General features: G+C 43.1%; 1 protein-coding gene across 11 annotated transcripts in view; it reads right to left on the reverse strand.

The window, feature by feature from the left end:
* Positions 1 to 12,547, reverse strand: part of LOC147014701 (neuronal PAS domain-containing protein 3-like) — a 449,452-nt gene that overhangs the window by 292,218 nt on the left and 144,687 nt on the right. For 6 of the 11 annotated variants that reach the window (XM_085852849.1, XM_085852841.1, XM_085852848.1 and 3 more), the window contains exon 2: positions 8,240 to 8,484. In XM_085852849.1, coding sequence (XP_085708975.1) covers positions 8,240 to 8,272 — 33 coding nt within the window. In that variant the 5' untranslated portion in view covers positions 8,273 to 8,484. Of the gene's footprint in view, positions 1 to 8,239; positions 8,488 to 12,547 lie in introns of all 11 variants that reach the window. The other 5 variants (XM_085852846.1, XM_085852851.1, XM_085852840.1 and 2 more) reach the window with 1 other exon arrangement.

Here is a 12,547-nt window from a genome sequence, read left to right on the forward strand (position 1 = left end):
ACCGATCTTCCTGAGGTGAGCAGTAGGCCTTGTGCTTCACCCTCACGGTGGGAGATCCAATAATGTGAAGAGCTTTAGATTACACATATTAGAGAGGAAATAGGTGGGATGATAGGGAGTCAGCCTAGAAGGGAGAGCAGTACTACATTCAGCTCTGGGAAAAGACTTTGGAGGCCAGCTTTAATACATGGTTGGCTGAGGTTCGGTCGTGGATGACGATGAGGCCCATTGGTTCAAGTGACTGAACCTCTTCCAGCGGCTGACCATGGAAATAGACAGGTGGGTTAATTTGATGATCGTTCCAGATTGGCAGGATGAATGTTTGAGAATGGTGAAGAACAATTGCTTTGATTTCAAACTCCAAACAAAGGTTCTCTTTTCAATTCCCAATATTTAGAAACGAGGCCCCATGACTTAAATTTGAATAGTTCAACAATTAAATAAATAAACAAAATGATAAATGCATGAGATGAGCTGGCATGATTGCGTTCCCATCTGAACTGATAGCTCGTGATGTATGATGTAAGGAACCCAGGTTCAAATCCCATCTGCCATATATGTGTTTGACCATCATTTACTTATGATGTCCTTGTACTTTGTGTAAAAACTACATCATTGATGTCTACTCATGTCTTTGTCATACATCTGCTGTATGTACAAGCTCCATGCACCGTGAGCTACGCAACGATGTAAGGAGCGTTGGATTAAAACATATAGCACATCATTTCCAATCATTCTGCTTCCTCTTTGGTCATTTCGACAAAATGCAATATCTGGAACAAATGCTTCACCAGATTGAATTTTTGAATGAAGTTTTCACTTGATCAAAGTAAAAGCATAAATTGCATTCTGATGCAATTGTTTTGTGCTCTACATCCAAGTGACTGCTTCTTACGAGGAGTAATTTTATAAAGTGGAAAATGGAGTACAGTGTACGGTATATCACAATTTAGAAACAAACTTTTCACACGAGTCCGTGTGCTCCAGGAACATAAAAATATCTGGCGCTGCATTTTATCAACTTAAATCCGATAAGAGTATGTTTATCGCGGTGGGAAGCGAGGTGCGCAAAATGTTTTGAGCATTGAAGCTTTTAACGAAGGGCTATCCTTTGTTCTGACGAAGAAACAAACATTTGGACATTTGAACAAGTCAGACCCATTGGCATTTTTGGGTGGAGTGTCCCTCGAGATTGGTGGTTCGATTCTGGTCCTGACCCAGGGGTAATAAAGACTTTTAAAATTGCGATTCTTGCTCACTCCTTTGATGCTCAGTATTTAGAGGATAGAACATGAAGAAACCCCAAGGGTTGGCATCCCATGGATGGGGTGAAGGAAATGGGAGGCAGGGTGGGGAGGGGGGTGAGGGAGACCTCTCATTATTGGGCTGACTGTGGAGGGATGAAACAATGTCATAAGATGCCAACACCGGTACTCACATTGCACCAGAAGGTTCCCTCACTCCCCCCAAGCTCACTGGATGTGTCTGTCTGAAGTCATGTCCAGTGTTGTCTGTCTTCATCTGCATGTGTGTACGTAATTTGTGTTACAGCTTTTCGACAAGACTTAGACCATGTAAAAAAAATAAAGTGCGATCTTTTTCTCTAATGAAGGGCTAAATGCTCAAATCGTCAGTAGCACCTCACTTCCTTCGGCAGTTCACGTTTCATTGGCCTTTCATCGATAAAATCCATCATTGAACTTGTCTACCGATGCAGACCAACACAAGCCTTCATGAAGACCAGTATTCCATTATGTCTGTTGATACCCCGACCAAAGCCTCAGGCTCTTCGTGTCAGGCTGACTCACAGGATCGAAACTCATGAAGACATAAAGCAAAAAAAACAAAAACAACTGCAAGTAAGCATGTTTTTAAGCTTTACCTATAAAGACAATCGCCAGATATATTATCACTGCCTTCCTTCAAAGAAATGTGATTTCTATGTTAATGTGACCTTATGCAAGTGCAGTTGCTCTGCTTCTGAGCGGTGGGTTGGAGACACCACCTAGTATTATCCTGGTAAAAGTAATTTGGATCACGTGGTTAAAACGGATAGCTGCAATTGTTTCATCATTTTATTTTACAAAAGTCGTCTGAAGGTAAGGCTGTGAAGCTGAGGACAAGAACAGTTTGTCAGTGACGATCAGAAGTGAATGTGTTTTAAAAAAAAAAAAAGAAGTGAAAACATGTTCAAGAATCAACGAAGCCATCCATCAGTGTGGAGATTTAAGTGTTATTTCAAGTACCATAGGTTGAAAAGGAAGAAGAATCCGGAATGTATCAAACAATGGACACCAGGTTACCATCCAAAAAGGTTGAACACTTAAATTTGATTGTCATCCAAAGAGTCCACAAACCAAAGCTTCACAATGCAAAATCTCATCGCGACCAAACTCCCATGCTAACCATGGTGATGCCTAAATGAAAAGTGCAATTCCCCACTTTGGCCTTATCTCATAAATAATTCAGATTTACCAGGAAGAGTATGCTACGAGCCTGATGTATCGGGCTAAATATGTATGCACTCGCTGCACCGCACCTCATGACGGCATTAGGCAGGGTAATGGGAATGCTGGCAGCAAGAGCAGAGAAGTGCCTAAATGACTCATTCGTAAGAAAAGAAAAAACATGTCCTCAACAAAAGGATCCTGCGGCTTGAAAAATTTGAACGAGACATTCTTGCGCCGAGCAACAGCATCATTTCCCAGCGACCAGAAACAGCCAAGCTGGTGAGCAGGAAAATTTTCATTTCAAGTCTCAGAGAGGTGGCTGCCTTCATTTGTGTTTATCTATCTCAATGTTTTGCTACCGATTAATCGGCAAAAACACGAAGCCGTCTCCGGATAAACACAAAAAAACATCCAAGGGCTCCTCAGTCGCTTTGTGGCGCATAGCGGATCGATGCAAGATAACAGATTAGCGGCAAGAGCAAAATCTGTAACCTTGGAATGGCTTGAAATGGCAGATTTACAACTGTAATCTGCATATGTCAGTGTACAAATGCATGAATACCTTTTCATTACCGTAGGGGTTAACCAACTACATGGATTACCATTGCCGGCGGACTCGCATTAAATCAAGTTTGTGCGTGCGCGCTTTAAATTTTGCCGAGTGGTAATGAAATTCATCCGGCCGCTATGCTGCAGGCAGTAGGCAGAAGCATCCTCCTACCCTCTCGCTGATTCCAGGCCTTGGGCCAAGAGGCTGCATAGGCTGGAGCTCTCAATCGATTGCCCATTTGAGGATGGAAAGTGCAAAGAAACGGCAGGAGTGCCTTTATGAAGCAAAGTACATTCCATTGTATGTGGTTGCTTTTCTGCTTCATTGCCGTGGATCATCAGCAGGAAATTGCAGAAATTCATCGTAAAATGGCCTACGATAAGCAATTTAGCAAAAAGATAGTGTTTCCATCATTCTGTGTGAGTCTTCATGCGGTAACGGTGATGTAAATCAATGGGTAGGATGGTTGATGAAAAACGAAACACTCCCGTTTACATCTATTACCAGGTGTAGCTCACAGTTGTGGAGAGTACAGGCCTATGTGTTGTTCAATAGAAGATGAATGATCATCTCCAATATTATTCATACAAAGGGCTTTCCAAAGGGTGAACGAGATACAATAGTCGAAGACACGCTGTAATATTTTGGTATCTTTTGGTATCTGTCCATCATCGATACGGCTCACATGACCAATCAAACGCAGCCACCTTTGATAAAGGATCATCAACAATGTCTACATCTGGTATTCGGATCTGATCATCCTCCTGAGGTCCAAATAAATGGTTCTCACTTGACACACACAGAGAAATTCTGCTACCTGGGATCAACAGTGATCAGCAGCTTATACCATAAGGCAGAGCTGCGCATCCATATTGGAAATGCAGATGATTGTATTTGCTACGAGAACAAATTCCCAGTTGCTACCAAGGTGGCTGTCTACTGCATCGGCATCCTAAACACTCTCCTATATGGCAGTGAAAGCTGAGCATGCACCTGAACTCTGAGCCATCCACAAGGTCCTCATATGCTGATTGATGAAATACTACTCTCCTGTCTGGGCCAGCGGCCCTGCCTCACCCCTTGCTCAGCTTGACGCCATGGAAACCAAGGCTTTCACGATCATTAGAATCTATGGGTCTATCAATTTGCCATCACTGACAGGCCAGTGGTCTCTCTGTCTTCTTCCGCCACCTTTCTGGTCTTGCACCCTCTGACCTCTCCGTGCTTTGTCCTGCCAACTTCCGCCCACCCCTCTCTCAGGTTTCTGCAGAGCACACATGGTCCTCCATCAACCACTTCGAGTGAAACCCCCAAAATCCAGAATCACTGCTCACCTCCACTCATTTGTTCTTCTTTTTTCCCACCTATAGAACGAGCTTCCACATTCCCTTCAATCTCACTCTTCCCTCCAGGTTTTCAAGATAGTTGTTCAAGATAGACAGTTGTTCCGATCATCCCCCATCCAAATACCATGATCTTTTCTTCACATGTTAACCCCTCCCCCACAAATTTAGCTTCAATATCCATCTCATCCATCCCCTGCATTCTCCCCTAACCTCAACCTTACCAGCATCCCTTTATGTCCTCCCTCCTCCCTGCTATTGGCAGGTCCTCTTTCTCTTTCTGCTGTTCTTTTGTTGTATTGCGTCCTGAATCTCCTGATCCATTCTGTGCTGTAGCTTTTTCACAAGCCTCAACTCTGTATACAAAAAAAAAAAACACAACAGGCAGGTTGATTGAACTCCTTTCACACGTGTTGCTTACGTAAGATCCTTCACATGGAGTGGAAGGATAAGATTACTGAAGTGCTGAAATGGCGCAAGATGCAGATATTTGGAGGACAGAACAATACTAAACCACATGGGTTGCCATCCCAGAGGAGTGAGGCTGGGTAGGGGAGCATGGCAGGGGTGGCGGGGGATTTCTCACTTGCCCTGCTGGCAGAATAGAGAAAAAAATTGACCTCATAAGATGGTGTTGCCGGTACCCAGAGTGCCTTGGGAAATTACATCACCACTCATAAGGTTACCAGCTGTGTTTGTCCAAAGTTAAGTCCGGCACTGTCTAACATTTCTATTTTTAACAATTCACCCACACACCTGTACATATGTAATATGTAGACACAGTCATTTTTGGAGTTCAGGATAATACAAAGTTTGAGCAGCACGATGACAAGAGGCTCGCACTTTACCATCATTTTGTACAAGTTTTCATGTCGTAAGAGTGATGCAAGCATGTAAGGGAAAAGCTTAACCCTTTAAATCCTGGTGGCCGTTTTACCGGCCACCATTCAAACCTCCAAATACCCGAGTGTCCGGATTTTTATCCAGGGAGCCCAGGGTGGGGGAGCTGAAAGTCCAGGAGTTTAGGGTTCAAAGGGTTACGATTGAAAGTTGAAGTGAAAATTGTGAACAGTTTGTATTCAAAAAAGAAAACCGGACCTGGAAATTGAGGATGAACATTCATGTGGAGCAACAAACGGGATGAACATAATTAAGGGCGCCTTTGTCGTAAAATATTCTTACTTTGTATGGATACCGAGCTTCAATGTTACTCCTATAACCCCAATATAGTAGCTCCACCGCCATTCCTTCCTCAGCCTCTTGTCCCCTATCCTCACGCATTCTGTTACTATTCTCAATTTTGCTTCCTGTAAATGAATCGAAACACCCAACCCACCCTAGAGTCCTTTTCACTCACCCCCACCTTATAGCCCCCATCACATCCACCCCATCCTGTAACCCCAATATATGTAGCATGTGAATGCATGTGTGTGAAAATTTGTCTGGAAGAAGTTTTTGACGTTAGATGTTTCATGTCACTGTGTAAATGAAACCTGAAGTTATTGATAATGTTTATGCCACATCAACAAGGGCAACAGCTCAGAGCGATCGCGAGTCTGTGACAGCATGAACAAACCAAGAAACACACATCCATTCGCCTACAAAAACACCAAGCTTCAGTGTCCCTCAGCACGCCTGCAGCACACAGTCACGTGTCCAGTCCGTGAGCGTGTCCATTTTCCTTCTCTCCAATTACACGCATCTTCAGACACGGCTGAAATGTAACCAGGCCTCATGATTGGCATGCAATTTGACCTATTATGACTTACATTTCACTTTCTTTGAACCAATTTTCCTTTTTACAACCAAACAATAATGATTTTTTATTTCTTGTCTCTTGTCAGAATGCCATATGGTTTCTGTAAAGCGAAGCCAAAACCAACCATCTGTCTTATTGATTCTTAAGCTGAACAAATATCTGGTAGGAAAGGGTTAATTTTACACGACAGAATGAAAAATTACCATTTAAAATCCAGACACGAGTTTCTTACAGCTTGGCAGCTTAAGGTTCCCTATGAAGATTGATCTATGGTACCTTACAATTATCTCATCTTACCTATAGGATCTATATAATAATATGGAATTGTGTGGGCTTTGTGCTCCCTCGAAGGTGATGCTTTGTACGCTCATTCCTGTGGCCTAGCAGCTGGTTTCTTCACAACATTCTCTTTTGCATTGGACTGTTGCTTACCTTTCCCACCTTGATTTGTGTAAGTTTTCAAGCCGAACTTTGTCACTCTCTCAGCAGGTAAACACCACCATAATGGTACACCTACAGCCACGTCTCACGGGAGTTGACTTCATTACGGTGATGTGTTGCACTGCGAGATCTAGCTTTGCGCAGATTTGCTTTAGCGGGAACTAAATATTCCGTTTTTAATTACCTCGATAATAAAATAAATTTAAATCCATCAACCGAGTCAAAAGTTACAAGTTCAAATTCACCGCCTCGACCGAAAACGTGATCGCTGGTGTTGGTATCGTTGGCAGCCAATCAGAGCGCATCTCCGAGCAGATCACCTCTCAACCAATCAGTGTGCTCGTTCGTCATGCTCTGTGTGCCGCCATATTGGTAATTGTGCCGGAAGTGTCAAGGACCAGCATCAGACTGGGGCTGAAATTGAAAGTGTTATAAGGAGGATGGAGTCGAGTGCTGGTGCCATGGCTTTTGGGTGTGAATTTAGTTTATGGGAGTCGTCTGTTCGGCCAACTGTGAAGAGCAACGGAAAAAAAAAGGAAAACCATTTAGTCAGTCCAAAACTCTTGTTGTCCTCTGGCTTCAAGGTGGCAAAAGACCGCAAAAGACTTCAGTGGCAATGCCACATGAGCTTTGAAGTTAAAGCCCCTTCTCATGTACCTATGCATCTCAGGAGCGAAAGCAGTCGGTGGACAAAATGCTCCAAGACACCTCATTCGTAAATGTACAAAAAAAATTTTTTAACTACAGTAATTACTAATATTTATTTGTTTAGTCATGCTCGTTAATGATTTCAGGTAATTACAGTTGACATACAGTATATCATTGTTATGTCATTGGAGGTAACGCATCTACCCTGGAAATAGTGCGTCCCGTCCATGTATCCTCATTAACACAGTGCTTTCTTTATGAGCCCTATTCTGTGCGAAATTGCAATTGCACGAATCTCTCAGGAAACTATCTTTCATACAAACCGGGGTATTACTGCATATGTTTTGGCGAACACCGCCATATTGGTGTGCTCCAGGTAGTGCCTCACGGGAGAAGTTGCCCTCATAATTATATGTGGATTTCCATGCACAGAATTGGTGTGCACCACATAAGGCCTCATATGGAGGGAGTTGATTGACTGTTAGCTATTAGAATGTTGGAACATACATCGGCAGAAATATACACGTCTTCTGACTCTGAATCGAAAATTCTTACTTGTTTTTGAGGTTATTTTAGGATTGCACAATAACCTTTATCAATGTCGTTGTTGTTATTAATTAATGTTTCGGTGGAAGTGTATCCTATGAACGTATAATTTGTACCAATTATCACGTTGATACATTTGGTTGTATTTAATACTAACGAGGCATTAAGCAGGCTATCTCGAGGAAAAAATTACATTGAAAAACAATCATACACCATGAAATGAATAAATGCTGTTTATCATCAGAAAGTTCAGCATCAATCTATCACATGATGGGTGGCTCCCTCTATGTTACGCATCATATTGAATCCACATTGGTTTATCATTCGACTGCCAATACCTAGTCATTGTGTAGAGCCCTTTGGTCAAGCCACAAGGAAACATCCATGTTATTTGTCACCTGTTTGGTCTTTTTTCAACATCAAACATACGTGCAGCATATCGATAGGTGACCTTAATCCGGCATCATCCCTACCTCCCCAAACTCGCCTCTCGGAGGCTCACCTTTAACAGATGTGTTGGGTGGAGGTCCCTCATTGTTCCGGTGCCACGGCGGTTCACCCAGATTAGCAAAATCTCGCATTCGCAGGTAGCTGATGCTAAGCCGGACGATCGAGGCCTTGTCGAGCTGGCTGGTGATGGCACCGGGGAGAGGCAGCAACTTGGCGAGCTCGTAGAATTCAAAGTTCTCTTTCCCGCGTCGTGAACGTGCAGCGTCCCGTGATTTCTCCTTCCGCAGAGCTTGCAGGCTGCTTCCAGCAGAAAAGACAGAGTGGGAAGTGTGAGGAGTTATATACGGAATGCAAGGGATGTTAAATCACAGGCATATTTAGCCCATAATGGCGGTATAACATTCACAACCAAGTTCGCCACTAACCGTAGGTAGTGCTCATGATACAGTTGTACCCAAGCATGGAATTTTCACTGGTGTACTAGCACAAAACAGTCTACCATTTCCAAACTATACCAAGGGAGCTTGATCCACCACCACCTGCTGGTATCTTATTAGAATAACAGTTTTCAGCAATCGACATCACAGATTGAACTCAAACTAAACGGGTTGATTGAGTCAGTGACATAGTGATGTATAGAAGTGGCTTTTAATGATGAGATTTCAATGTACAGAATTTCTCAACCACAATTTCAAGGTTCCAGGTGAGTCTTTCTGTGGCCAACAATCCATTCATTACATTGCGCAAGCATTAAAATCCTGTCTCGGTCCAACAGAGTGCAGCAGATGATACAAGTTTGCTTTCTCGGTCACATTTCATGAGAGTTCAGTGAATTAACGTGAAAAATGCCATTTCGGGAGGATTTGAACCCAAACTTTCACCGATTTCAAATGCGCTTGTCTGTGCATCACGGCTGACTACACCACCAAATGAGTTACTCTGCAAGGCAAAGTCAGGAGTCAAGGATAGGGAGCCCAGTGTGCTGGTTATGATGCAGACAACTGTGTGCGCTTAAAACAAGCCCTGAGTGGAGCAGAAAACTTCACTTTTAAGCTCCTGACTTTGGCTGCTTCTCATGACCACCTGCCTCATTACCAATGTGTTCTGAGCGTCTCCTTGCATTCAGCAGTCCGTCAAAGCTGCTAATGCCATCCCTTTGGGGATTTTCACTTTTCTTCCAAGCAGAACAAATTATTTGCACCTGTAATCATAACGTTACACCTGCAGATCATTGCAAAGCAATTTACACCCATAATCACAGCTCCTTAGCAATGGTGGAGATGCTGGTGATATGTGCTCTAGACGCAGGCGAGCAGGCCCGCAGGCCAAGCGGTGACCCCGAGACCGTATGCTGCGATGGAAAAACACCCGAGCCGCAGTCAAACGACGTGCTGCGCGCACGGTGCATACGTAATGCGCTCGCAAACTGTATTGCGCTTTGGAACGGTTAATTCAGACACAGCTGTCAAATCCCAGAGCAAGCATCGAGAATGGCGCCAGCTGGCAATGGCTGGAATGTTACAAATCTTTCAGGGCCTGGCTCGACTTACCGTGCGTGCCCTGCGAGGTGCAAACGGCATTTATAATAGGAAGGAGTGAAGGCTCCTAACGTCGCTCCCAGCACACCAGGTCAAATGATGCGCTTAACAGGCATTTACAGGTAGGTAAACTGCGAACTAAGACCACATACTGTTCCCTTTTCTCCCAAGGCACAAGTCAACATGCCTATGCCTGTGTCAACACAGGCAAGCTGACTTTAAATCTCCAAGGTCTGTGTACTTGTTTATGTCGCATTTCACTCTCAGCAAAGAAATATTATGTCATGGATGCAAAATAAAGAATCACAATTTGAAATAGCACTAAAATAACTGGAGAGTTCATAGAACACTTTACCCCACGCAGTGTTTAGGTGTATAATTCAATTGAAATAAAATAACGATTTTAAAGGTTGTATAAAAAAAAAAAATCTGGAAGTTTAGTACTGTTGATGCAGTGTCTTTTACACCACCTTATATAACACAGGGCAGCTCATTCATCAAGCATGATGCCCACAGAACCACAATCATTTTCATCAAACGCATCGGGCTGATGTAATCATGGATATTCCAAATTACAACTGGTTTTGCTGTGAAATTCAATCCTTGCCTGACAGTCCGTCACACCACGTGATCGGATTGCTTTTTTTGTTATTAATTAAAACACAAGATGATTAAAAAAACAAACATCATAAATGAAGGTGAAAACACGAGGTGAGGCCAAGGTCACATTTGGCTCGGCGGCCGGAGGGTCTACAAAAAGTACGGGCACTAGCAATTATAAAGCGGCCGCAGTATTTCCACGGTCACACAATGTAGCAGTCACATATGTTTTCAGCAGCGTCTGGCGGAGCGAACGCTGCTCATAGAGAGCTCGGTGTTGTTGTTGTTGTTGTTGTTGTTCTTCTTCTTCTTGTGAAGACAAAACCTTAATCTCTCGGACTCGGCTCTTGTATATACAAGATCCGGATTGCCTTAAATACTGAGCACATGTACACATCCTCACATAGACGGTGCCTTTTGAGAGCGTCTATCATGAACTTTTAAATATATTCGGACATTTGCTTTAAAGTTTCGAAAAGTTGACGTTAATATTTAAAGATTATTCCATTTATCGCATTGTAATTTCGTAAATACATTATATATTTCGTAAATACACGATATATCGTAAATACGTAAATACATTATGACGGGTTTCACTATTGGCTTAATGAAGGCACGTGACGAAATATCGGAAGTTGTTGTTGTTTTTTAAAATAAATTTTTTTTTTTTTTTAGCCGACAAAACATTTAGGTTTTGGACGCTGCTCTTGGACACATTTGTCCTTGTTGTTTTTCGGGTAGCCGCACGGCGTATTTATAAATTGTGGAGACCGAAAACATGGGTGTGCCGTACGGTCTTTGATTTGATGTGCACGGTGACCTTAGGGCGTTTCTGCGGCGGCCATAGAATTTTGAAGGCAGACGCAAGGCGACCGCAGGGGGACCCTAAGCCGAACGTGTGGCCAGACGGACGGTAACGAATGGGTTAATTTATTTTTTATATTTTCTTCCCAGTTCTTTTGTTTCGACTTGTCGAATTTCTACGGCGAATGTCGAAATGAAAAAAAGTTATAACTCCGCGTTATAATTCCACGGCGACCTTACGACCTGTAAAATATAGCCAAACGGCATAGGGCCACCCTAAGACCACCTCAGTTTCTCTGCGGTCGCCGCACGTTTCTGTCAATTCAGAGGGCATATGGCCGCCGTATCCTCGCCGTAGAGCAAATGTGACTGAGGCCTAAAGTATTGATCGACACACTAGAGATGCTTTCACGAGGACTTCCACCGACGAACTGAATGAACAAAGCACGAAGATGCAGCTTGAACAGGTGGGGAGACACGTGAACAAACATGAACGCTACATTGTGTTTGGTTTTTTTAAATTGTATTAGGTTTTTAGGGCAAAATTTTCTCGAAAAAATTGTTCAGATTCCAATTTGTTCAAACAATGGGGCGTTCGGATTCTGGGGGCACCACGGTATATTATAGTTATAGTATATTCAGTTATATATACTGGTATATTTTTATTTCAGTAAAAAAAAGAACTGGTATATATACCCACTCGTTACCATCCGCCTGGCCGCACGTTTGCCTTAGGGCCCCCCTACGGTCGCCTTTTGGGCATCTTGCGTCTGCCTTGAAAATTCTATGGCCGCCGCAGCGACGCCCTAAGGTCACCGTGCGACATCAAATCAAAGACCGTTCGGCACCCCCACGTTTTCGGTCTCCACAATTTATAAATACGCCGTGCGGCTACCTGAAAAATCAAAACATATGTGACTGCTACATTGTGTGACCGTTGAAATACTGTACTGCGGCCGCCGTATAGTTGCTAGTGGCCGCAGATTTTAGAGACCCCACGGCCGCTGTGGCAAATGTGACCTAGGCCTTACTCAAATACATCAAAATTTCTCCCCGTAAGTCTGTTTTGGATTACTTGGATAAGTTTACTGGCATGTCATTCAGCAAACGACCGGCTTTAAAAACAAACAAGCAAACAAACAAGGGGCAGAGGGATCTCCACAAAGCACTATCACAGACCATCACCCAATTGTTGGGCATTGTGCAGTGGTCATGTGTACTTTCACAAGTTCCCATTGTAACGCCAGTCGTGGACAGCACTGTTCCTGCTCTAATGGCAGACCATTTCTCCTCGAAACACCAGTCTTCAGAAAACAATATATTTGATTTATAAAAAAAAAAAACTTGCAGTCAGTAAGTAAGCAAGGAAGTAAATAAATTAAACTTAAATAAATAAATAAATAACGAATTAATCAACC

The sequence above is a fragment of the Eptatretus burgeri genome, chromosome 13, assembly GCF_056783735.1.
Source record: "Eptatretus burgeri isolate ZD-2024b chromosome 13, Ebu_testis_v1, whole genome shotgun sequence".
NCBI classification, from domain to species: Eukaryota; Metazoa; Chordata; class Myxini; order Myxiniformes; family Myxinidae; genus Eptatretus; species Eptatretus burgeri.